The sequence below is a fragment of the Oncorhynchus mykiss genome, unplaced genomic scaffold (genome assembly GCF_057628025.1).
Source record: "Oncorhynchus mykiss isolate SJ-2025 unplaced genomic scaffold, ASM5762802v1 scaffold98, whole genome shotgun sequence".
Classification (NCBI taxonomy): domain Eukaryota; kingdom Metazoa; phylum Chordata; class Actinopteri; order Salmoniformes; family Salmonidae; genus Oncorhynchus; species Oncorhynchus mykiss.
The window spans coordinates 2,285,001-2,312,500 of NW_028322097.1; the positions used below are offsets into that span (position 1 = coordinate 2,285,001).

At 42.1% G+C, this 27,500-nt stretch overlaps 1 protein-coding gene across 2 annotated transcripts in view; it reads left to right on the plus strand.

The window, feature by feature from the left end:
- The window catches only part of LOC110517682 (protein diaphanous homolog 3), a 269,486-nt gene that overhangs the window by 211,510 nt on the left and 30,476 nt on the right, over positions 1-27,500 (plus strand). For both annotated transcript variants that reach the window (XM_090228750.1, XM_090228751.1), the window contains exon 8: positions 26,411-26,547. In XM_090228750.1, coding sequence (XP_090084876.1) covers positions 26,411-26,547 — 137 coding nt within the window. The remainder of the gene's footprint in view (positions 1-26,410; positions 26,548-27,500) is intronic.

Here is a 27,500-nt window from a genome sequence, read left to right on the forward strand (position 1 = left end):
TTAATGATGGCTGTGTTATCTGCTGTGTTAAACCCCGTACAGTAGACCTGTGTGGGTGGCGATGTCTTGACATTCCAGTTTTAATGATGGCTGTGTTATCTGCTGTGTTAAACCCCGTACAGTAGACCTGTGTGGGTGGCGATGTCTTGACATTCCAGTTTTAATGATGGCTGTGTTATCTGCTGTGTTAAACCCCGTACAGTAGACCTGTGTGGGTGGCGATGTCTTGACATTCCAGTTTTAATGATGGCTGTGTTATCTGCTGTGTTAAACCCCGTACAGTAGACCTGTGTGGGTGGCGATGTCTTGACATTCCAGTTTTAATGATGGCTGTGTTATCTGCTGTGTTAAACCCCGTACAGTAGACCTGTGTGGGTGGCGATGTCTTGACATTCCAGTTTTAATGATGGCTGTGTTATCTGCTGTGTTAAACCCCGTACAGTAGACCTGTGTGGGTGGCGATGTCTTGACATTCCAGTTTTAATGATGGCTGTGTTATCTGCTGTGTTAAACCCCGTACAGTAGACCTGTGTGGGTGGCGATGTCTTGACATTCCAGTTTTAATGATGGCTGTGTTATCTGCTGTGTTAAACCCCGTACAGTAGACCTGTGTGGGTGGCGATGTCTTGACATTCCAGTTTTAATGATGGCTGTGTTATCTGCTGTGTTAAACCCCGTACAGTAGACCTGTGTGGGTGGCGATGTCTTGACATTCCAGTTTTAATGATGGCTGTGTTATCTGCTGTGTTAAACCCCGTACAGTAGACCTGTGTGGGTGGCGATGTCTTGACATTCCAGTTTTAATGATGGCTGTGTTATCTGCTGTGTTAAACCCCGTACAGTAGACCTGTGTGGGTGGCGATGTCTTGACATTCCAGTTTTAATGATGGCTGTGTTATCTGCTGTGTTAAACCCCGTACAGTAGACCTGTGTGGGTGGCGATGTCTTGACATTCCAGTTTTAATGATGGCTGTGTTATCTGCTGTGTTAAACCCCGTACAGTAGACCTGTGTGGGTGGCGATGTCTTTACATTCCAGTTTTAATGATGGCTGTGTTATCTGCTGTGTTAAACCCCGTACAGTAGACCTGTGTGGGTGGCGATGTCTTGACATTCCAGTTTTAATGATGGCTGTGTTATCTGCTGTGTTAAACCCCGTACAGTAGACCTGTGTGGGTGGCGATGTCTTGACATTCCAGTTTTAATGATGGCTGTGTTATCTGCTGTGTTAAACCCCGTACAGTAGACCTGTGTGGGTGGCGATGTCTTGACATTCCAGTTTTAATGATGGCTGTGTTATCTGCTGTGTTAAACCCCGTACAGTAGACCTGTGTGGGTGGCGATGTCTTGACATTCCAGTTTTAATGATGGCTGTGTTATCTGCTGTGTTAAACCCCGTACAGTAGACCTGTGTGGGTGGCGATGTCTTGACATTCCAGTTTTAATGATGGCTGTGTTATCTGCTGTGTTAAACCCCGTACAGTAGACCTGTGTGGGTGGCGATGTCTTGACATTCCAGTTTTAATGATGGCTGTGTTATCTGCTGTGTTAAACCCCGTACAGTAGACCTGTGTGGGTGGCGATGTCTTGACATTCCAGTTTTAATGATGGCTGTGTTATCTGCTGTGTTAAACCCCGTACAGTAGACCTGTGTGGGTGGCGATGTCTTGACATTCCAGTTTTAATGATGGCTGTGTTATCTGCTGTGTTAAACCCCGTACAGTAGACCTGTGTGGGTGGCGATGTCTTGACATTCCAGTTTTAATGATGGCTGTGTTATCTGCTGTGTTAAACCCCGTACAGTAGACCTGTGTGGGTGGCGATGTCTTGACATTCCAGTTTTAATGATGGCTGTGTTATCTGCTGTGTTAAACCCCGTACAGTAGACCTGTGTGGGTGGCGATGTCTTGACATTCCAGTTTTAATGATGGCTGTGTTATCTGCTGTGTTAAACCCCGTACAGTAGACCTGTGTGGGTGGCGATGTCTTGACATTCCAGTTTTAATGATGGCTGTGTTATCTGCTGTGTTAAACCCCGTACAGTAGACCTGTGTGGGTGGCGATGTCTTTACATTCCAGTTTTAATGATGGCTGTGTTATCTGCTGTGTTAAACCCCGTACAGTAGACCTGTGTGGGTGGCGATGTCTTGACATTCCAGTTTTAATGATGGCTGTGTTATCTGCTGTGTTAAACCCCGTACAGTAGACCTGTGTGGGTGGCGATGTCTTGACATTCCAGTTTTAATGATGGCTGTGTTATCTGCTGTGTTAAACCCCGTACAGTAGACCTGTGTGGGTGGCGATGTCTTGACATTCCAGTTTTAATGATGGCTGTGTTATCTGCTGTGTTAAACCCCGTACAGTAGACCTGTGTGGGTGGCGATGTCTTGACATTCCAGTTTTAATGATGGCTGTGTTATCTGCTGTGTTAAACCCCGTACAGTAGACCTGTGTGGGTGGCGATGTCTTGACATTCCAGTTTTAATGATGGCTGTGTTATCTGCTGTGTTAAACCCCGTACAGTAGACCTGTGTGGGTGGCGATGTCTTGACATTCCAGTTTTAATGATGGCTGTGTTATCTGCTGTGTTAAACCCCGTACAGTAGACCTGTGTGGGTGGCGATGTCTTTACATTCCAGTTTTAATGATGGCTGTGTTATCTGCTGTGTTAAACCCCGTACAGTAGACCTGTGTGGGTGGCGATGTCTTGACATTCCAGTTTTAATGATGGCTGTGTTATCTGCTGTGTTAAACCCCGTACAGTAGACCTGTGTGGGTGGCGATGTCTTGACATTCCAGTTTTAATGATGGCTGTGTTATCTGCTGTGTTAAACCCCGTACAGTAGACCTGTGTGGGTGGCGATGTCTTGACATTCCAGTTTTAATGATGGCTGTGTTATCTGCTGTGTTAAACCCCGTACAGTAGACCTGTGTGGGTGGCGATGTCTTGACATTCCAGTTTTAATGATGGCTGTGTTATCTGCTGTGTTAAACCCCGTACAGTAGACCTGTGTGGGTGGCGATGTCTTGACATTCCAGTTTTAATGATGGCTGTGTTATCTGCTGTGTTAAACCCCGTACAGTAGACCTGTGTGGGTGGCGATGTCTTTACATTCCAGTTTTAATGATGGCTGTGTTATCTGCTGTGTTAAACCCCGTACTGTAGACCTGTGTGGGTGGCGATGTCTTTACATTCCAGTTTTAATGATGGCTGTGTTATCTGCTGTGTTAAACCCCGTACAGTAGACCTGTGTGGGTGGCGATGTCTTTACATTCCAGTTTTAATGATGGCTGTGTTATCTGCTGTGTTAAACCCTGTACAGTAGACCTGTGTGGGTGGCGATGTCTTGACATTCCAGTTTTAATGATGGCTGTGTTATCTGCTGTGTTAAACCCCGTACAGTAGACCTGTGTGGGTGGCGATGTCTTTACATTCCAGTTTTAATGATGGCTGTGTTATCTGCTGTGTTAAACCCCGTACTGTAGACCTGTGTGGGTGGCGATGTCTTTACATTCCAGTTTTAATGATGGCTGTGTTATCTGCTGTGTTAAACCCCGTACAGTAGACCTGTGTGGGTGGCGATGTCTTTACATTCCAGTTTTAATGATGGCTGTGTTATCTGCTGTGTTAAACCCTGTACAGTAGACCTGTGTGGGTGGCGATGTCTTGACATTCCAGTTTTAATGATGGCTGTGTTATCTGCTGTGTTAAACCCTGTACAGTAGACCTGTGTGGGTGGCGATGTCTTGACATTCCAGTTTTAATGATGGCTGTGTTAAACCATGTGTTCTAATGATGGCTGTGTTATCTGCTGTGTTAAACCATGTGTTTTAATGATGGCTGTGTTATCTGCTGTGTTAAACCATGTGTTTTAATGATGGCTGTGTTATCTGCTGTGTTAAACCATGTGTTTTAATGATGGCTGTGTTATCTTTATGGTGTGGAGAGTCTATCTAACATGGGATATGTTGTCTGGTTCTAGTATGGTGTGGAGAGTCTATCTAACATGTTGTCTGGTTCTAGTATGGGTTGGAGAGTCTATCTAACATGTTGTCTGGTTCTAGTATGGTGTGGAGAGTCTATCTAACATGTTGTCTGGTTCTAGTATGGTGTGGAGAGTCTATCTAATATGTTGTCTGGTTCTAGTATGGTTCTAGTATGGGTTGGAGAGTCTATCTAACGTGTGATCTGTTGTCTGGTTCTAGTATGGTGTGGAGAGTCTATCTAACATGTTGTCTGGTTCTAGTGTGGTGTGGAGAGTCTATCTAACATGTTGTCTGGTTCTAGTATGGTTCTAGTATGGGTTGGAGAGTCTATCTAACGTGTGATCTGTTGTCTGGTTCTAGTATGGTGTGGAGAGTCTATCTAACATGTTGTCTGGTTCTAGTATGGTTCTAGTATGGGTTGGAGAGTCTATCTATCGTGTGATCTGTTGTCTGGTTCTAGTATGGTGTGGAGAGTCTATCTAACGTGTTGTCTGGTTCTAGTATGGTGTGGAGAGTCTATCTAACATGTTGTCTGGTTCTAGTATGGTGTGGAGAGTCTATCTAACATGTTGTCTGGTTCTAGTATGGTGTGGAGAGTATCTAACATGTTGTCTGGTTCTAGTATGGTGTGGAGAGTCTATCTAACATGTTGTCTGGTTCTAGTATGGTGTGGAGAGTCTATCTAACGTGTGATCTGTTGTCTGGTTCTAGTATGGTGTGGAGAGTCTATCTAACATGTTGTCTGGTTCTAGTATGGTGTGGAGAGTCTATCTAACATGTTGTCTGGTTCTAGTATGGTGTGGAGAGTCTATCTAACGTGTGATCTGTTGTCTGGTTCTAGTATGGTGTGGAGAGTCTATCTAACATGTTGTCTGGTTCTAGTATGGTGTGGAGAGTCTATCTAACATGTTGTCTGGTTCTAGTATGGTGTGGAGAGTCTATCTAACATGTTGTCTGGTTCTAGTATGGTGTGGAGAGTCTATCTAACATGTTGTCTGGTTCTAGTATGGTGTAGAGAGTCTATCTAACATGATGTCTGGTTCTAGTATGGTGTGGAGAGTCTATCCAACATGTTGTCTGGTTCTAGTATGGTGTGGAGAGTCTATCTAACATGTTGTCTGGTTCTAGTATGGTGTGGAGAGTCTATCTAACATGTTGTCTGGTTCTAGTATGGTGTGGAGAGTATCTAACATGTTGTCTGGTTCTAGTATGGTGTGGAGAGTCTATCTAACATGTGATCTGTTGTCTGGTTCTAGTATGGTGTGGAGAGTCTATCTAACATGTTGTCTGGTTCTAGTATGGTGTGGAGAGTATCTAACATGTTGTCTGGTTCTAGTATGGTGTGGAGAGTCTATCTAACATGTTGTCTGGTTCTAGTATGGTGTGGAGAGTATCTAACATGTTGTCTGGTTCTAGTATGGGTTGGAGAGTCTATCTAACATGTGATCTGTTGTCTGGTTCTAGTATGGTGTGGAGAGTATCTAACATGTTGTCTGGTTCTAGTATGGTGTGGAGAGTCTATCTAACATGTTGTCTGGTTCTAGTATGGTTCTAGTATGGGTTGGAGAGTCTATCTAACATGTTGTCTGGTTCTAGTATGGTGTGGAGAGTCTATCTAACATGTTGTCTGGTTCTAGTATGATGTGGAGAGTCTATCTAACATGTTGTCTGTCTGGTTCTAGTATGGTGTGGAGAGTCTATCTAACATGTTGTCTGGTTCTAGTATGGTTTGGAGAGTCTATCTAACATGTTGTCTGGTTCTAGTATGGTGTGGAGAGTATCTAACATGTTGTCTGGTTCTAGTATGGGTTGGAGAGTCTATCTAACATGTGATCTGTTGTCTGGTTCTAGTATGGTGTGGAGAGTCTATCTAACATGTTGTCTGGTTCTAGTATGGTGTGGAGAGTATCTAACATGTTGTCTGGTTCTAGTATGGTTCTAGTATGGGTTGGAGAGTCTATCTAACATGTTGTCTGGTTCTAGTATGGTTCTAGTATGGGTTGGAGAGTCTATCTAACATGTTGTCTGGTTCTAGTATGGTGTGGAGAGTCTATCTAACATGTTGTCTGGTTCTAGTATGGTGTGGAGAGTCTATCTAACATGTTGTCTGTCTGGTTCTAGTATGGTGTGGAGAGTCTATCTAACATGTTGTCTGGTTCTAGTATGGTTTGGAGAGTCTATCTAACATGTTGTCTGGTTCTAGTATGGTGTGGAGAGTCTATCTAACATGTTGTCTGGTTCTAGTATGGTGTGCAGAGTCTATCTAACATGTTGTCTGGTTCTAGTATGGTGTGGAGAGTCTATCTAACATGTTGTCTGGTTCTAGTATGGTGTGGAGAGTATCTAACATGTTGTCTGGTTCTAGTATGGTGTGGAGAGTCTATCTAACATGTGATCTGTTGTCTGGTTCTAGTATGGTGTGGAGAGTCTATCTAACATGTTGTCTGGTTCTAGTATGGTGTGGAGAGTATCTAACATGTTGTCTGGTTCTAGTATGGTGTGGAGAGTCTATCTAACATGTTGTCTGGTTCTAGTATGGTGTGGAGAGTATCTAACATGTTGTCTGGTTCTAGTATGGGTTGGAGAGTCTATCTAACATGTGATCTGTTGTCTGGTTCTAGTATGGTGTGGAGAGTCTATCTAACATGTTGTCTGGTTCTAGTATGGTGTGGAGAGTATCTAACATGTTGTCTGGTTCTAGTATGGTGTGGAGAGTCTATCTAACATGTCTGGTTCTAGTATGGTGTGGAGAGTATCTAACATGTTGTCTGGTTCTAGTATGGGTTGGAGAGTCTATCTAACATGTGATCTGTTGTCTGGTTCTAGTATGGTGTGGAGAGTATCTAACATGTTGTCTGGTTCTAGTATGGTGTGGAGAGTCTATCTAACATGTTGTCTGGTTCTAGTATGGTGTGGAGAGTCTATCTAACATGTTGTCTGGTTCTAGTATGGTTCTAGTATGGGTTGGAGAGTCTATCTAACATGTTGTCTGGTTCTAGTATGGTGTGGAGAGTCTATCTAACATGTTGTCTGGTTCTAGTATGGTGTGGAGAGTCTATCTAACATGTTGTCTGTCTGGTTCTAGTATGGTGTGGAGAGTCTATCTAACATGATGTCTGGTTCTAGTATGGTGTGGAGAGTCTATCTAACATGTGATCTGTTGTCTGGTTCTAGTATGGGTTGGAGAGTCTATCTAACATGTTGTCTGGTTCTAGTATGGGTTGGAGAGTCTATCTAACATGTTGTCTGGTTCTAGTATGGGTTGGAGGGTCTATCTAACATGTCTGGTTCTAGTATGGTGTGGAGAGTCTATCTAACATGTTGTCTGGTTCTAGTATGGGTTGGAGAGTCTATCTAACATGTTGTCTGGTTCTAGTATGGTTCTAGTATGGGTTGGAGAGTCTATCTAACATGTCTGGTTCTAGTATGGTGTGGAGAGTCTATCTAACATGTTGTCTGGTTCTAGTATGGTGTGGAGAGTCTATCTAACATGTGATCTGTTGTCTGGTTCTAGTATGGTGTAGAGAGTCTATCTAACATGTTGTCTGGTTCTTGTATGGGTTGGAGAGTCTATCTAACATGTTGTCTGGTTCTAGTATGGTTCTAGTATGGTGTGGAGAGTCTATCTAACATGTTGTCTGGTTCTAGTATGGTGTGGAGAGTCTATCTAACATGTTGTCTGGTTCTAGTATGGGTTGGAGAGTCTATCTAACATGTGATCTGTTGTCTGGTTCTAGTATGGTGTGGAGAGTCTATCTAATATGTTGTCTGGTTCTAGTATGGTGTGAAGAGTCTATCTAACATGTTGTCTGGTTCTAGTATGGTGTGGAGAGTCTATCTAACATGTGATCTGTTGTCTGGTTCTAGTATGGTGTGGAGAGTCTATCTAATATGTTGTCTGGTTCTAGTATGGTGTGAAGAGTCTATCTAACATGTTGTCTGGTTCTAGTATGGTGTGGAGAGTCTATCTAACATGTTGTCTGGTTCTAGTATGATGTGGAGAGTCTATCTAACATGTTGTCTGGTTCTAGTATGGGTTGGAGAGTCTATCTAACATGTTGTCTGGTTCTAGTATGGTGTGGAGAGTCTAACATGTTGTCTGGTTCTAGTATGGTGTGGAGAGTCTATCTAACATGTTGTCTGGTTCTAGTATGATGTGGAGAGTCTATCTAACATGTTGTCTGGTTCTAGTATGGTGTGGAGAGTCTATCTAACATGTTGTCTGGTTCTAGTATGGTGTGGAGAGTCTATCTAACATGATGTCTGGTTCTAGTATGATGTGGAGAGTCTATCTAACATGATGTCTGGTTCTAGTATGATGTGGAGAGTCTATCTAACATGTTGTCTGGTTCTAGTATGGTGTGGAGAGTCTATCTAACATGTTGTCTGGTTCTAGTATGGTGTGGAGAGTCTATCTAACATGTTGTCTGGTTCTAGTATGGGTTTGGAGAGTCTATCTAACATGATGTCTGGTTCTAGTATGGTGTGGAGAGTCTATCTAACATGTTGTCTGGTTCTAGTATGGTGTGGAGAGTCTATCTAACATGTTGTCTGGTTCTAGTATGGTGTGGAGAGTCTATCTAACATGTTGTCTGGTTCTAGTATGGTGTGGAGAGTCTATCTAACATGTTGTCTGGTTCTAGTATGGTGTGGAGAGTATCTAACATGTTGTCTGGTTCTAGTATGGGTTGGAGAGTCTATCTAACATGTGATCTGTTGTCTGGTTCTAGTATGGTGTGGAGAGTCTATCTAACATGTTGTCTGGTTCTAGTATGGTGTGGAGAGTATCTAACATGTTGTCTGGTTCTAGTATGGTGTGGAGAGTCTATCTAACATGTCTGGTTCTAGTATGGTGTGGAGAGTATCTAACATGTTGTCTGGTTCTAGTATGGGTTGGAGAGTCTATCTAACATGTGATCTGTTGTCTGGTTCTAGTATGGTGTGGAGAGTATCTAACATGTTGTCTGGTTCTAGTATGGTGTGGAGAGTCTATCTAACATGTTGTCTGGTTCTAGTATGGTTCTAGTATGGGTTGGAGAGTCTATCTAACATGTTGTCTGGTTCTAGTATGGTGTGGAGAGTCTATCTAACATGTTGTCTGGTTCTAGTATGATGTGGAGAGTCTATCTAACATGTTGTCTGTCTGGTTCTAGTATGGTGTGGAGAGTCTATCTAACATGTTGTCTGGTTCTAGTATGGTTTGGAGAGTCTATCTAACATGTTGTCTGGTTCTAGTATGGTGTGGAGAGTATCTAACATGTTGTCTGGTTCTAGTATGGGTTGGAGAGTCTATCTAACATGTGATCTGTTGTCTGGTTCTAGTATGGTGTGGAGAGTCTATCTAACATGTTGTCTGGTTCTAGTATGGTGTGGAGAGTATCTAACATGTTGTCTGGTTCTAGTATGGTTCTAGTATGGGTTGGAGAGTCTATCTAACATGTTGTCTGGTTCTAGTATGGTTCTAGTATGGGTTGGAGAGTCTATCTAACATGTTGTCTGGTTCTAGTATGGTGTGGAGAGTCTATCTAACATGTTGTCTGGTTCTAGTATGGTGTGGAGAGTCTATCTAACATGTTGTCTGTCTGGTTCTAGTATGGTGTGGAGAGTCTATCTAACATGTTGTCTGGTTCTAGTATGGTTTGGAGAGTCTATCTAACATGTTGTCTGGTTCTAGTATGGTGTGGAGAGTCTATCTAACATGTTGTCTGGTTCTAGTATGGTGTGGAGAGTCTATCTAACATGTTGTCTGGTTCTAGTATGGTGTGGAGAGTCTATCTAACATGTTGTCTGGTTCTAGTATGGTGTGGAGAGTATCTAACATGTTGTCTGGTTCTAGTATGGTGTGGAGAGTCTATCTAACATGTGATCTGTTGTCTGGTTCTAGTATGGTGTGGAGAGTCTATCTAACATGTTGTCTGGTTCTAGTATGGTGTGGAGAGTATCTAACATGTTGTCTGGTTCTAGTATGGTGTGGAGAGTCTATCTAACATGTTGTCTGGTTCTAGTATGGTGTGGAGAGTATCTAACATGTTGTCTGGTTCTAGTATGGGTTGGAGAGTCTATCTAACATGTGATCTGTTGTCTGGTTCTAGTATGGTGTGGAGAGTCTATCTAACATGTTGTCTGGTTCTAGTATGGTGTGGAGAGTATCTAACATGTTGTCTGGTTCTAGTATGGTGTGGAGAGTCTATCTAACATGTCTGGTTCTAGTATGGTGTGGAGAGTATCTAACATGTTGTCTGGTTCTAGTATGGGTTGGAGAGTCTATCTAACATGTGATCTGTTGTCTGGTTCTAGTATGGTGTGGAGAGTATCTAACATGTTGTCTGGTTCTAGTATGGTGTGGAGAGTCTATCTAACATGTTGTCTGGTTCTAGTATGGTGTGGAGAGTCTATCTAACATGTTGTCTGGTTCTAGTATGGTTCTAGTATGGGTTGGAGAGTCTATCTAACATGTTGTCTGGTTCTAGTATGGTGTGGAGAGTCTATCTAACATGTTGTCTGGTTCTAGTATGGTGTGGAGAGTCTATCTAACATGTTGTCTGTCTGGTTCTAGTATGGTGTGGAGAGTCTATCTAACATGATGTCTGGTTCTAGTATGGTGTGGAGAGTCTATCTAACATGTGATCTGTTGTCTGGTTCTAGTATGGGTTGGAGAGTCTATCTAACATGTTGTCTGGTTCTAGTATGGGTTGGAGAGTCTATCTAACATGTTGTCTGGTTCTAGTATGGTTCTAGTATGGTGTAGAGAGTCTATCTAACATGTTGTCTGGTTCTAGTATGGGTTGGAGAGTCTATCTAACATGTTGTCTGGTTCTAGTATGGGTTGGAGGGTCTATCTAACATGTCTGGTTCTAGTATGGTGTGGAGAGTCTATCTAACATGTTGTCTGGTTCTAGTATGGGTTGGAGAGTCTATCTAACATGTTGTCTGGTTCTAGTATGGTTCTAGTATGGTTTGGAGAGTATCTAACATGTCTGGTTCTAGTATGGTGTGGAGAGTCTATCTAACATGTTGTCTGGTTCTAGTATGGTTCTAGTATGGTGTAGAGAGTCTATCTAACATGTTGTCTGGTTCTAGTATGGGTTGGAGAGTCTATCTAACATGTTGTCTGGTTCTAGTATGGTGTGGAGAATCTATCTAACATGTTGTCTGGTTCTAGTATGGTGTGGAGAGTCTATCTAACATGTTGTCTGGTTCTAGTATGGTGTGGAGAGTCTATCTAATATGTTGTCTGGTTCTAGTATGGGTTGGAGAGTCTATCTAACATGTTGTCTGGTTCTAGTATGGTGTGGAGAGTCTATCTAACATGTTGTCTGGTTCTAGTATGGTGTGGAGAGTCTATCTAACATGTGATCTGTTGTCTGGTTCTAGTATGGTGTGGAGAGTATCTAACATGTTGTCTGGTTCTAGTATGGTGTGGAGAGTCTATCTAACATGTGATCTGTTGTCTGGTTCTAGTATGGTGTAGAGAGTCTATCTAACATGTTGTCTGGTTCTTGTATGGGTTGGAGAGTCTATCTAACATGTTGTCTGGTTCTAGTATGGTTCTAGTATGGTGTGGAGAGTCTATCTAACATGTTGTCTGGTTCTAGTATGGTGTGGAGAGTCTATCTAACATGTTGTCTGGTTCTAGTATGGGTTGGAGAGTCTATCTAACATGTTGTCTGGTTCTAGTATGGTGTGGAGAGTCTATCTAACATGTCTGGTTCTAGTATGGTGTGGAGAGTCTATCTAACATGATGTCTGGTTCTAGTATGGTGTGGAGAGTCTATCTAATATGTTGTCTGGTTCTAGTATGGTGTGGAGAGTCTATCTAACATGTTGTCTGTCTGGTTCTAGTATGATGTGGAGAGTCTATCTAACATGATGTCTGGTTCTAGTATGATGTGGAGAGTCTATCTAACATGTTGTCTGGTTCTAGTATGGTGTGGAGAGTCTATCTAACATGTTGTCTGGTTCTAGTATGGTGTGGAGAGTCTATCTAACATGTTGTCTGGTTCTAGTATGGGTTTGGAGAGTCTATCTAACATGATGTCTGGTTCTAGTATGGTGTGGAGAGTCTATCTAACATGTTGTCTGGTTCTAGTATGGTGTGGAGAGTCTATCTAACATGTTGTCTGGTTCTAGTATGGTGTGGAGAGTCTATCTAACATGTTGTCTGGTTCTAGTATGGTGTAGAGAGTCTATCTAACATGTTGTCTGGTTCTAGTATGGGTTGGAGAGTCTATCTAACATGTTGTCTGGTTCTAGTATGGGTTGGAGAGTCTATCTAACATGTTGTCTGGTTCTAGTATGGTGTGGAGAATCTATCTAACATGTTGTCTGGTTCTAGTATGGTGTGGAGAGTCTATCTAACATGTTGTCTGGTTCTAGTATGGTGTGGAGAGTCTATCTAATATGTTGTCTGGTTCTAGTATGGGTTGGAGAGTCTATCTAACATGTTGTCTGGTTCTAGTATGGTGTGGAGAGTCTATCTAACATGTGATCTGTTGTCTGGTTCTAGTATGGTGTGGAGAGTATCTAACATGTTGTCTGGTTCTAGTATGGTGTGGAGAGTCTATCTAACATGTTGTCTGGTTCTAGTATGGTGTGGAGAGTCTATCTAACATGTTGTCTGGTTCTAGTATGGTTCTAGTATGGGTTGGAGAGTCTATCTAACATGTTGTCTGGTTCTAGTATGGTGTGGAGAGTCTATCTAACATGTTGTCTGGTTCTAGTATGGTGTGGAGAGTCTATCTAACATGTTGTCTGTCTGGTTCTAGTATGGTGTGGAGAGTCTATCTAACATGATGTCTGGTTCTAGTATGGTGTGGAGAGTCTATCTAACATGTGATCTGTTGTCTGGTTCTAGTATGGGTTGGAGAGTCTATCTAACATGTTGTCTGGTTCTAGTATGGGTTGGAGAGTCTATCTAACATGTTGTCTGGTTCTAGTATGGTTCTAGTATGGTGTAGAGAGTCTATCTAACATGTTGTCTGGTTCTAGTATGGGTTGGAGAGTCTATCTAACATGTTGTCTGGTTCTAGTATGGGTTGGAGGGTCTATCTAACATGTCTGGTTCTAGTATGGTGTGGAGAGTCTATCTAACATGTTGTCTGGTTCTAGTATGGGTTGGAGAGTCTATCTAACATGTTGTCTGGTTCTAGTATGGTTCTAGTATGGGTTGGAGAGTCTATCTAACATGTCTGGTTCTAGTATGGTGTGGAGAGTCTATCTAACATGTTGTCTGGTTCTAGTATGGTGTGGAGAGTCTATCTAACATGTGATCTGTTGTCTGGTTCTAGTATGGTGTAGAGAGTCTATCTAACATGTTGTCTGGTTCTTGTATGGGTTGGAGAGTCTATCTAACATGTTGTCTGGTTCTAGTATGGTTCTAGTATGGTGTGGAGAGTCTATCTAACATGTTGTCTGGTTCTAGTATGGTGTGGAGAGTCTATCTAACATGTTGTCTGGTTCTAGTATGGGTTGGAGAGTCTATCTAACATGTTGTCTGGTTCTAGTATGGTGTGGAGAGTCTATCTAACATGTCTGGTTCTAGTATGGTGTGGAGAGTCTATCTAACATGATGTCTGGTTCTAGTATGGTGTGGAGAGTCTATCTAATATGTTGTCTGGTTCTAGTATGGTGTGGAGAGTCTATCTAACATGTTGTCTGGTTCTAGTATGGTGTGGAGAGTCTATCTAACATGTTGTCTGATTCTAGTATGGTGTGGAGAGTATCTAACATGTTGTCTGGTTCTAGTATGGTGTGGAGAGTCTATCTAATATGTTGTCTGGTTCTAGTATGGTGTGGAGAGTCTATCTAATATGTTGTCTGGTTCTAGTATGGTGTGAAGAGTCTATCTAACATGTTGTCTGGTTCTAGTATGGTGTGGAGAGTCTATCTAACATGTTGTCTGGTTCTAGTATGATGTGGAGAGTCTATCTAACATGTTGTCTGGTTCTAGTATGGGTTGGAGAGTCTATCTAACATGTTGTCTGGTTCTAGTATGGTGTGGAGAGTCTATCTAACATGTTGTCTGGTTCTAGTATGGTGTGGAGAGTCTATCTAACATGTTGTCTGGTTCTAGTATGATGTGGAGAGTCTATCTAACATGTTGTCTGGTTCTAGTATGGTGTGGAGAGTCTATCTAACATGTTGTCTGGTTCTAGTATGGTGTGGAGAGTCTATCTAACATGATGTCTGGTTCTAGTATGATGTGGAGAGTCTATCTAACATGATGTCTGGTTCTAGTATGATGTGGAGAGTCTATCTAACATGTTGTCTGGTTCTAGTATGGTGTGGAGAGTCTATCTAACATGTTGTCTGGTTCTAGTATGGTGTGGAGAGTCTATCTAACATGTTGTCTGGTTCTAGTATGGGTTTGGAGAGTCTATCTAACATGATGTCTGGTTCTAGTATGGTGTGGAGAGTCTATCTAACATGTTGTCTGGTTCTAGTATGGTGTGGAGAGTCTATCTAACATGTTGTCTGGTTCTAGTATGGTGTGGAGAGTCTATCTAACATGTTGTCTGGTTCTAGTATGGGTTGGAGAGTCTATCTAACATGTTGTCTGGTTCTAGTATGGTGTGGAGAGTCTATCTAACATGTTGTCTGGTTCTAGTATGGTGTGGAGAGTCTATCTAACATGTTGTCTGGTTCTAGTATGGTGTGGAGAGTCTATCTAATATGTTGTCTGGTTCTAGTATGGGTTGGAGAGTCTATCTAACATGTTGTCTGGTTCTAGTATGGTGTGGAGAGTCTATCTAACATGTTGTCTGGTTCTAGTATGGTGTGGAGAGTCTATCTAACATGTTGTCTGGTTCTAGTATGGTGTGGAGAGTCTATCTAATATGTTGTCTGGTTCTAGTATGGTGTAGAGAGTCTATCTAACATGTTGTCTGGTTCTAGTATGGTGTGGAGAGTCTATCTAACATGTGATCTGTTGTCTGGTTCTAGTATGGTGTAGAGAGTCTATCTAACATGTTGTCTGGTTCTAGTATGGTGTGGAGAGTCTATCTAACATGTGATCTGTTGTCTGGTTCTAGTATGGTGTGGAGAGTCTATCTAACATGTTGTCTGGTTCTAGTATGGGTTGGAGAGTCTATCTAACATGTTGTCTGGTTCTAGTATGGTGTGGAGAGTCTATCTAACATGTTGTCTGGTTCTAGTATGGTTCTAGTATGGGTTGGAGAGTCTATCTAACATGTCTGGTTCTAGTATGGTGTGGAGAGTCTATCTAACATGTTGTCTGGTTCTAGTATGGTGTGGAGAGTCTATCTAACATGTTGTCTGGTTCTAGTATGGTGTGGAGAGTCTATCTAACGTGTTGTCTGGTTCTAGTATGGTGTGGAGAGTCTATCTAACATGTTGTCTGGTTCTAGTATGATGTGGAGAGTCTATCTAACATGTTGTCTGGTTCTAGTATGGTGTGGAGAGTCTATCTAACATGTTGTCTGGTTCTAGTATGGTGTGGAGAGTCTATCTAACATGTTGTCTGGTTCTAGTATGGTTCTAGTATGGGTTGGAGAGTCTATCTAACATGTTGTCTGGTTCTAGTATGGTGTGGAGAGTCTATCTAACATGTGATCTGTTGTCTGGTTCTAGTATGGTGTGGAGAGTCTATCTAACATGTTGTCTGGTTCTAGTATGGTGTGGAGAGTCTATCTAACATGTTGTCTGGTTCTAGTATGGTGTGGAGAGTCTATCTAACATGTTGTCTGGTTCTAGTATGGTGTGGAGAGTCTATCTAACATGTTGTCTGGTTCTAGTATGGTGTGGAGAGTCTATCTAACATGTTGTCTGGTTCTAGTATGGTGTGGAGAGTCTATCTAACATGTTGTCTGGTTCTAGTATGGTGTGGAGAGTCTATCTAACATGTTGTCTGGTTCTAGTATGGTGTGGAGAGTCTATCTAACATGTTGTCTGGTTCTAGTATGATGTGGAGAGTCTATCTAACATGTTGTCTGGTTCTAGTATGGTGTGGAGAGTCTATCTAACATGTTGTCTGGTTCTAGTATGATGTGGAGAGTCTATCTAACATGTTGTCTGGTTCTAGTATGGTGTGGAGAGTCTATCTAACATGTTGTCTGGTTCTAGTATGGTGTGGAGAGTCTATCTAACATGTTGTCTGGTTCTAGTATGGTGTGGAGAGTCTATCTAACATGTTGTCTGGTTCTAGTATGGGTTTGGAGAGTCTATCTAACATGATGTCTGGTTCTAGTATGGTGTGGAGAGTCTATCTAACATGTTGTCTGGTTCTAGTATGGTGTGGAGAGTCTATCTAACATGTTGTCTGGTTCTAGTATGGTGTGGAGAGTCTATCTAACATGTTGTCTGGTTCTAGTATGGTGTGGAGAGTCTATCTAACATGTTGTCTGGTTCTAGTATGGGTTGGAGAGTCTATCTAACATGTTGTCTGGTTCTAGTATGGTGTGAAGAGTCTATCTAACATGTTGTCTGGTTCTAGTATGGTGTGGAGAGTCTATCTAACATGTTGTCTGGTTCTAGTATGGGTTGGAGAGTCTATCTAACATGTTGTCTGGTTCTAGTATGGTGTGGAGAGTCTATCTAACATGTTGTCTGGTTCTAGTATGGTGTGGAGAGTCTATCTAACATGTTGTCTGGTTCTAGTATGGTGTGGAGAGTCTATCTAATATGTTGTCTGGTTCTAGTATGGTGTGGAGAGTCTATCTAACATGTTGTCTGGTTCTAGTATGGGTTGGAGAGTCTATCTAACATGTTGTCTGGTTCTAGTATGGTGTGGAGAGTCTATCTAACATGTTGTCTGGTTCTAGTATGGTTCTAGTATGGGTTGGAGAGTCTATCTAACATGTCTGGTTCTAGTATGGTGTGGAGAGTCTATCTAACATGTTGTCTGGTTCTAGTATGGTGTGGAGAGTCTATCTAACATGTTGTCTGGTTCTAGTATGGTGTGGAGAGTCTATCTAACGTGTTGTCTGGTTCTAGTATGGTGTGGAGAGTCTATCTAACATGGGATCTGTTGTCTGGTTCTAGTATGGTGTGGAGAGTCTATCTAACATGTTGTCTGGTTCTAGTATGATGTGGAGAGTCTATCTAACATGTTGTCTGGTTCTAGTATGGTGTGGAGAGTCTATCTAACATGTTGTCTGGTTCTAGTATGGTGTGGAGAGTCTATCTAACATGTTGTCTGGTTCTAGTATGGTTCTAGTATGGGTTGGAGAGTCTATCTAACATGTTGTCTGGTTCTAGTATGGTGTGGAGAGTCTATCTAACATGTGATCTGTTGTCTGGTTCTAGTATGGTGTGGAGAGTCTATCTAACATGTTGTCTGGTTCTAGTATGGTGTGGAGAGTCTATCTAACATGTTGTCTGGTTCTAGTATGGGTTGGAGAGTCTATCTAACATGTTGTCTGGTTCTAGTATGGTGTGAAGAGTCTATCTAACATGTTGTCTGGTTCTAGTATGGTGTGGAGAGTCTATCTAACATGTTGTCTGGTTCTAGTATGGGTTGGAGAGTCTATCTAACATGTTGTCTGGTTCTAGTATGGGTTGGAGAGTCTATCTAACATGTTGTCTGGTTCTAGTATGGTGTGAAGAGTCTATCTAACATGTTGTCTGGTTCTAGTATGGTGTGGAGAGTCTATCTAACATGTTGTCTGGTTCTAGTATGGGTTGGAGAGTCTATCTAACATGTTGTCTGGTTCTAGTATGGTGTGAAGAGTCTATCTAACATGTTGTCTGGTTCTAGTATGGTGTGGAGAGTCTATCTAACATGTTGTCTGGTTCTAGTATGGGTTGGAGAGTCTATCTAACATGTTGTCTGGTTCTAGTATGGTGTGAAGAGTCTATCTAACATGTTGTCTGGTTCTAGTATGGTGTGGAGAGTCTATCTAACATGTTGTCTGGTTCTAGTATGGTGTGGAGAGTCTATCTAACATGTTGTCTGGTTCTAGTATGGGTTGGAGAGTCTATCTAATATGTTGTCTGGTTCTAGTATGGTGTGGAGAGTCTATCTAACATGTTGTCTGGTTCTAGTATGGTGTGGAGAGTCTATCTAACATGTTGTCTGGTTCTAGTATGGTGTGGAGAGTCTATCTAACATGTTGTCTGGTTCTAGTATGGTGTGGAGAGTCTATCTAACATGTTGTCTGGTTCTAGTATGGTGTGGAGAGTCTATCTAACATGTTGTCTGGTTCTAGTATGGTGTGGAGAGTCTATCTAACATGTTGTCTGGTTCTAGTATGGTGTGGAGAGTCTATCTAACATGTTGTCTGGTTCTAGTATGGTGTGGAGAGTCTATCTAACATGTTGTCTGGTTCTAGTATGGTGTGGAGAGTCTATCTAACATGATGTCTGGTTCTAGTATGGTGTGGAGAGTCTATCTAACATGTGATCTGTTGTCTGGTTCTAGTATGGTGTGGAGAGTCTATCTAACATGTTGTCTGGTTCTAGTATGGGTTGGAGAGTCTATCTAACATGTTGTCTGGTTCTAGTATGGTTCTAGTATGGTGTGGAGAGTCTATCTAACATGTTGTCTGGTTCTAGTATGGTGTGGAGAGTCTATCTAACATGTTGTCTGGTTCTAGTATGGTGTGGAGAGTCTATCTAACATGTTGTCTGGTTCTAGTATGGTTCTAGTATGGTTCTAGTATGGGTTGGAGAGTCTATCTAACATGTTGTCTGGTTCTAGTATGGTGTGGAGAGTCTATCTAACGTGTTGTCTGGTTCTAGTATGGTGTGGAGAGTCTATCTAACATGTTGTCTGGTTCTAGTATGGTTTGGAGAGTCTATCTAACATGTTGTCTGGTTCTAGTATGGTGTGGAGAGTCTATCTAACATGTTGTCTGGTTCTAGTATGGTGTGGAGAGTCTATCTAACATGTTGTCTGGTTCTAGTATGGTGTGGAGAGTCTATCTAACATGTTGTCTGGATCTAGTATGGTGTGGAGAGTCTATCTAACGTGTTGTCTGGTTCTAGTATGGTGTGGAGAGTCTATCTAACATGTTGTCTGGTTCTAGTATGGTGTGGAGAGTCTATCTAACATGTTGTCTGGTTCTAGTATGGTGTGGAGAGTCTATCTAACATGATGTCTGGTTCTAGTATGGTGTGGAGAGTCTATCTAACATGTGATCTGTTGTCTGGTTCTAGTATGGTGTGGAGAGTCTATCTAACATGTTGTCTGGTTCTAGTATGGGTTGGAGAGTCTATCTAACATGTTGTCTGGTTCTAGTATGGTTCTAGTATGGTGTGGAGAGTCTATCTAACATGTTGTCTGGTTCTAGTATGGTGTGGAGAGTCTATCTAACATGTTGTCTGGTTCTAGTATGGTTCTAGTATGGTTCTAGTATGGGTTGGAGAGTCTATCTAACATGTTGTCTGGTTCTAGTATGGGTTGGAGAGTCTATCTAACATGTTGTCTGGTTCTAGTATGGGTTGGAGAGTCTATCTAACATGTTGTCTGGTTCTAGTATGGTGTGGAGAGTCTATCTAACATGTTGTCTGGTTCTAGTATGGTGTGGAGAGTCTATCTAATATGTTGTCTGGTTCTAGTATGGTGTGGAGAGTATCTAACATGTGATCTGTTGTCTGGTTCTAGTATGGTGTGGAGAGTCTATCTAACATGTTGTCTGGTTCTAGTATGGTGTGGAGAGTCTATCTAACATGGGATCTGTTGTCTGGTTCTAGTATGGTGTGGAGAGTCTATCTAACATGTTGTCTGGTTCTAGTATGGGTTGGAGAGTCTATCTAACATGTTGTCTGGTTCTAGTATGGTGTGGAGAGTCTATCTAACATGTTGTCTGGTTCTAGTATGGGTTGGAGAGTTTATCTAACATGTTGTCTGGTTCTAGTATGGTGTGGAGAGTCTATCTAACATGTTGTCTGGTTCTAGTATGGTGTGGAGAGTCTATCTAACATGTTGTCTGGTTCTAGTATGGTGTGGAGAGTCTATCTAACATGTTGTCTGGTTCTAGTATGGTGTGGAGAGTCTATCTAACATGTTGTCTGGTTCTAGTATGGGTTGGAGAGTCTATCTAACATGTTGTCTGGTTCTAGTATGGTGTGGAGAGTCTATCTAACATGTTGTCTGGTTCTAGTATGGTTCTAGTATGGGTTGGAGAGTCTATCTAACATGTCTGGTTCTAGTATGGTGTGGAGAGTCTATCTAACATGTTGTCTGGTTCTAGTATGGTGTGGAGAGTCTATCTAACATGTTGTCTGGTTCTAGTATGGTGTGGAGAGTCTATCTAACGTGTTGTCTGGTTCTAGTATGGTGTGGAGAGTCTATCTAACATGGGATCTGTTGTCTGGTTCTAGTATGGTGTGGAGAGTCTATCTAACATGTTGTCTGGTTCTAGTATGATGTGGAGAGTCTATCTAACATGTTGTCTGGTTCTAGTATGGTGTGGAGAGTCTATCTAACATGTTGTCTGGTTCTAGTATGGTGTGGAGAGTCTATCTAACATGTTGTCTGGTTCTAGTATGGTTCTAGTATGGGTTGGAGAGTCTATCTAACATGTTGTCTGGTTCTAGTATGGTGTGGAGAGTCTATCTAACATGTGATCTGTTGTCTGGTTCTAGTATGGTGTGGAGAGTCTATCTAACATGTTGTCTGGTTCTAGTATGGTGTGGAGAGTCTATCTAACATGTTGTCTGGTTCTAGTATGGTGTGGAGAGTCTATCTAACATGTTGTCTGGTTCTAGTATGGTGTGGAGAGTCTATCTAACATGTTGTCTGGTTCTAGTATGGTGTGGAGAGTCTATCTAACATGTTGTCTGGTTCTAGTATGGTGTGGAGAGTCTATCTAACATGTTGTCTGGTTCTAGTATGGTGTGGAGAGTCTATCTAACATGTTGTCTGGTTCTAGTATGGTGTGGAGAGTCTATCTAACATGTTGTCTGGTTCTAGTATGATGTGGAGAGTCTATCTAACATGTTGTCTGGTTCTAGTATGGTGTGGAGAGTCTATCTAACATGTTGTCTGGTTCTAGTATGGTGTGGAGAGTCTATCTAACATGTTGTCTGGTTCTAGTATGGTGTGGAGAGTCTATCTAACATGTTGTCTGGTTCTAGTATGGGTTTGGAGAGTCTATCTAACATGATGTCTGGTTCTAGTATGGTGTGGAGAGTCTATCTAACATGTTGTCTGGTTCTAGTATGGTGTGGAGAGTCTATCTAACATGTTGTCTGGTTCTAGTATGGTGTGGAGAGTCTATCTAACATGTTGTCTGGTTCTAGTATGGGTTGGAGAGTCTATCTAACATGTTGTCTGGTTCTAGTATGGTGTGGAGAGTCTATCTAATATGTTGTCTGGTTCTAGTATGGTGTGGAGAGTATCTAACATGTGATCTGTTGTCTGGTTCTAGTATGGTGTGGAGAGTCTATCTAACATGTTGTCTGGTTCTAGTATGGTGTGGAGAGTCTATCTAACATGGGATCTGTTGTCTGGTTCTAGTATGGTGTGGAGAGTCTATCTAACATGTTGTCTGGTTCTAGTATGGGTTGGAGAGTCTATCTAACATGTTGTCTGGTTCTAGTATGGTGTGGAGAGTCTATCTAACATGTTGTCTGGTTCTAGTATGGGTTGGAGAGTCTATCTAACATGTTGTCTGGTTCTAGTATGGTGTGGAGAGTCTATCTAACATGTTGTCTGGTTCTAGTATGGTGTGGAGAGTCTATCTAACATGTTGTCTGGTTCTAGTATGGTGTGGAGAGTCTATCTAACATGTTGTCTGGTTCTAGTATGGTGTGGAGAGTCTATCTAACATGTTGTCTGGTTCTAGTATGGGTTGGAGAGTCTATCTAACATGTTGTCTGGTTCTAGTATGGTGTGGAGAGTCTATCTAACATGTTGTCTGGTTCTAGTATGGTTCTAGTATGGGTTGGAGAGTCTATCTAACATGTCTGGTTCTAGTATGGTGTGGAGAGTCTATCTAACATGTTGTCTGGTTCTAGTATGGTGTGGAGAGTCTATCTAACATGTTGTCTGGTTCTAGTATGGTGTGGAGAGTCTATCTAACGTGTTGTCTGGTTCTAGTATGGTGTGGAGAGTCTATCTAACATGGGATCTGTTGTCTGGTTCTAGTATGGTGTGGAGAGTCTATCTAACATGTTGTCTGGTTCTAGTATGATGTGGAGAGTCTATCTAACATGTTGTCTGGTTCTAGTATGGTGTGGAGAGTCTATCTAACATGTTGTCTGGTTCTAGTATGGTGTGGAGAGTCTATCTAACATGTTGTCTGGTTCTAGTATGGTTCTAGTATGGGTTGGAGAGTCTATCTAACATGTTGTCTGGTTCTAGTATGGTGTGGAGAGTCTATCTAACATGTGATCTGTTGTCTGGTTCTAGTATGGTGTGGAGAGTCTATCTAACATGTTGTCTGGTTCTAGTATGGGTTGGAGAGTCTATCTAACATGTTGTCTGGTTCTAGTATGGGTTGGAGAGTCTATCTAACATGTTGTCTGGTTCTAGTATGGTGTGGAGAGTCTATCTAACATGTTGTCTGGTTCTAGTATGGTGTGGAGAGTCTATCTAACATGTTGTCTGGTTCTAGTATGGTGTGGAGAGTCTATCTAACATGTTGTCTGGTTCTAGTATGGTGTGGAGAGTATCTAACATGTGATCTGTTGTCTGGTTCTAGTATGGTGTGGAGAGTCTATCTAACATGTTGTCTGGTTCTAGTATGGTGTGGAGAGTCTATCTAACATGTTGTCTGGTTCTAGTATGGTGTGGAGAGTCTATCTAACATGTTGTCTGGTTCTAGTATGGTGTGGAGAGTCTATCTAACATGTTGTCTGGTTCTAGTATGGTGTGGAGAGTCTATCTAACGTGTTGTCTGGTTCTAGTATGGTGTGGAGAGTCTATCTAACATGTTGTCTGGTTCTAGTATGGTGTGGAGAGTCTATCTAACATGTTGTCTGGTTCTAGTATGGTGTGGAGAGTCTATCTAACATGATGTCTGGTTCTAGTATGGTGTGGAGAGTCTATCTAACATGTGATCTGTTGTCTGGTTCTAGTATGGTGTGGAGAGTCTATCTAACATGTTGTCTGGTTCTAGTATGGGTTGGAGAGTCTATCTAACATGTTGTCTGGTTCTAGTATGGTTCTAGTATGGTGTGGAGAGTCTATCTAACATGTTGTCTGGTTCTAGTATGGTGTGGAGAGTCTATCTAACATGTTGTCTGGTTCTAGTATGGTGTGGAGAGTCTATCTAACATGTTGTCTGGTTCTAGTATGGTTCTAGTATGGTTCTAGTATGGGTTGGAGAGTCTATCTAACATGTTGTCTGGTTCTAGTATGGGTTGGAGAGTCTATCTAACATGTTGTCTGGTTCTAGTATGGGTTGGAGAGTCTATCTAACATGTTGTCTGGTTCTAGTATGGTTCTAGTATGGTGTGGAGAGTCTATCTAACATGTTGTCTGGTTCTAGTATGGTGTGGAGAGTCTATCTAACATGTTGTCTGGTTCTAGTATGGTGTGGAGAGTCTATCTAATATGTTGTCTGGTTCTAGTATGGTGTGGAGAGTATCTAACATGTGATCTGTTGTCTGGTTCTAGTATGGTGTGGAGAGTCTATCTAACATGTTGTCTGGTTCTAGTATGGTTCTAGTATGGTGTGGAGAGTCTATCTAACATGTTGTCTGGTTCTAGTATGGTGTGGAGAGTCTATCTAACATGTTGTCTGGTTCTAGTATGGTGTGGAGAGTCTATCTAATATGTTGTCTGGTTCTAGTATGGTGTGGAGAGTATCTAACATGTGATCTGTTGTCTGGTTCTAGTATGGTGTGGAGAGTCTATCTAACCTGTTGTCTGGTTCTAGTATGGTGTGGAGAGTCTATCTAACATGGGATCTGTTGTCTGGTTCTAGTATGGTGTGGAGAGTCTATCTAACATGTTGTCTGGTTCTAGTATGGGTTGGAGAGTCTATCTAACATGTTGTCTGGTTCTAGTATGGTGTGGAGAGTCTATCTAACATGTTGTCTGGTTCTAGTATGGGTTGGAGAGTCTATCTAACATGTTGTCTGGTTCTAGTATGGTGTGGAGAGTCTATCTAACATGTTGTCTGGTTCTAGTATGGTGTGGAGAGTCTATCTAACATGGGATCTGTTGTCTGGTTCTAGTATGGTGTGGAGAGTCTATCTAACATGTTGTCTGGTTCTAGTATGGTGTGGAGAGTCTATCTAACAGGTTGTCTGGTTCTAGTATGGTGTGGAGAGTCTATCTAACATGTTGTCTGGTTCTAGTATGGTGTGGAGAGTCTATCTAACATGTTGTCTGGTTCTAGTATGGTGTGGAGAGTCTATCTAACATGATGTCTGGTTCTAGTATGGTGTGGAGAGTCTATCTAACATGTTGTCTGGTTCTAGTATGGTGTGGAGAGTCTATCTAACATGTTGTCTGGTTCTAGTATGGTGTGGAGAGTCTATCTAACATGTTGTCTGGTTCTAGTATGGTGTGGAGAGTCTATCTAACATGTTGTCTGGTTCTAGTATGGTGTGGAGAGTCTATCTAACGTGTTGTCTGGTTCTAGTATGGTGTGGAGAGTCTATCTAACATGTTGTCTGGTTCTAGTATGGTGTGGAGAGTCTATCTAACATGTTGTCTGGTTCTAGTATGGTGTGGAGAGTCTATCTAACATGTTGTCTGGTTCTAGTATGGTGTGGAGAGTCTATCTAACATGTTGTCTGGTTCTAGTATGGTGTGGAGAGTCTATCTAACATGATGTCTGGTTCTAGTATGGTGTGGAGAGTCTATCTAACATGTGATCTGTTGTCTGGTTCTAGTATGGTGTGGAGAGTCTATCTAACATGTTGTCTGGTTCTAGTATGGGTTGGAGAGTCTATCTAACATGTTGTCTGGTTCTAGTATGGTTCTAGTATGGTGTGGAGAGTCTATCTAACATGTTGTCTGGTTCTAGTATGGTGTGGAGAGTCTATCTAACATGTTGTCTGGTTCTAGTATGGTGTGGAGAGTCTATCTAACATGTTGTCTGGTTCTAGTATGGTTCTAGTATGGTTCTAGTATGGGTTGGAGAGTCTATCTAACATGTTGTCTGGTTCTAGTATGGTGTGGAGAGTCTATCTAACATGTTGTCTGGTTCTAGTATGGGTTGGAGAGTCTATCTAACATGTTGTCTGGTTCTAGTATGGTTCTAGTATGGTGTGGAGAGTCTATCTAACATGTTGTCTGGTTCTAGTATGGTGTGGAGAGTCTATCTAACATGTTGTCTGGTTCTAGTATGGTGTGGAGAGTCTATCTAATATGTTGTCTGGTTCTAGTATGGTGTGGAGAGTATCTAACATGTGATCTGTTGTCTGGTTCTAGTATGGTGTGGAGAGTCTATCTAACATGTTGTCTGGTTCTAGTATGGTGTGGAGAGTCTATCTAACATGGGATCTGTTGTCTGGTTCTAGTATGGTGTGGAGAGTCTATCTAACATGTTGTCTGGTTCTAGTATGGGTTGGAGAGTCTATCTAACATGTTGTCTGGTTCTAGTATGGTGTGGAGAGTCTATCTAACATGTTGTCTGGTTCTAGTATGGGTTGGAGAGTCTATCTAACATGTTGTCTGGTTCTAGTATGGTGTGGAGAGTCTATCTAACATGTTGTCTGGTTCTAGTATGGTGTGGAGAGTCTATCTAACATGATGTCTGGTTCTAGTATGGTGTGGAGAGTCTATCTAACATGTTGTCTGGTTCTAGTATGGTGTGGAGAGTCTATCTAACATGTTGTCTGGTTCTAGTATGGTGTGGAGAGTCTATCTAACATGTTGTCTGGTTCTAGTATGGTGTGGAGAGTCTATCTAACATGTTGTCTGGTTCTAGTATGGTGTGGAGAGTCTATCTAACATGTTGTCTGGTTCTAGTATGGTGTGGAGAGTCTATCTAACATGTTGTCTGGTTCTAGTATGGTGTGGAGAGTCTATCTAACATGTTGTCTGGTTCTAGTATGGTGTGGAGAGTCTATCTAACATGTTGTCTGTTGTCTGGTTCTAGTATGGTGTGGAGAGTCTATCTAACATGTTGTCTGGTTCTAGTATGGTGTGGAGAGTCTATCTAACATGTTGTCTGGTTCTAGTATGGGTTGGAGAGTCTATCTAACATGTTGTCTGGTTCTAGTATGGTGTGGAGAGTCTATCTAACATGTTGTCTGGTTCTAGTATGGGTTGGAGAGTCTATCTAACATGTTGTCTGGTTCTAGTATGGTGTGGAGAGTCTATCTAACATGTTGTCTGGTTCTAGTATGGTGTGGAGAGTCTATCTAACATGATGTCTGGTTCTAGTATGGTGTGGAGAGTCTATCTAACATGTTGTCTGGTTCTAGTATGGGTTGGAGAGTCTATCTAACATGTTGTCTGGTTCTAGTATGGTGTGGAGAGTCTATCTAACATGTGATCTGTTGTCTGGTTCTAGTATGGGTTGGAGAGTCTATCTAACATGTGATCTGTTGTCTGGTTCTAGTATGGGTTGGAGCGTATCCTGTCAGAGGAGAAGTGTCTGTCCCTGTTGGCCCGAGCTATCGACCCCACCCAGCCCGCCATGATGACGGACGTGGTCAAGCTGCTGTCAGCCATCTGCATTGTGGGCGAGGAGAACACGTACGTCCCCATCCCGGCTTCACTCTGCCCTCACATGACTTCCTCTAGCTGTCCTCTGTTCTCCTCCACCTGTCCTCCATCACCCATGTTATCTATCCCCTGTTCTCCTCCATCACCCATGTTATCTATCCCCTGTTCTCCTCCACCTGTCCTCCATCACCCATGTTATATATCCTCTGTTCTCCTCCACCACCCATGTTATCTATCCTCTGTTCTCCTTCACCTGTCCTCCATCACCCATGTTATCTATCATCTGTTCTCCTCCATCACCCATGTTATCGATCCCCTGTTCTACTCCATCACCCATGTTATCTATCCTCTGTTCTCCTCCATCACCCATGTTATCTATCCTCTGTTCTCCTCCACCACCCATGTTATCTATCCCCTGTTCTCCATCATCACCCATGTTATCTATCCTCTGTTCTTCTCCATCACCCATGTTATATATCCCATGTTATCCTCCATCACCCATGTTATCTATCCTCTGTTCTCCTCCACCTGTCCTCCATCACTTATGTTATCTATCCCCTGTTCTCCTCCACCACCCATGTTATCTATCCCCTGTTCTCCTCCATCACCCATGTTATATATCCTCGGTTCTCCTTCACCTATCCTCCATCACCCATGTTATCTATCCCCTGTTCTCCTCCATCACCCATGTTATCTATCCTCTGTTCTTCTCCATCACCCATGTTATCTATCCTCTGTTCTCCTCCATCACCCATGTTATCTATCCTCTGTTCTCCTCCATCACCCATGTTCTCCATCTCTCTCCTCTTTCTCCTGCTCATCTTCCTCTACCTGATGTACACGTGGTGGAGAACCAGCTAAATGGTAAAACTCATCCACAGCATCTGAGCAGCGAGTCCATGATCATTGACCTGTTTAAAGTCTGACTACAGTACAGTTGAACAGGGAAGAGGCTGAGGGTCAGTTGGCAGAGAGCTAGAGTT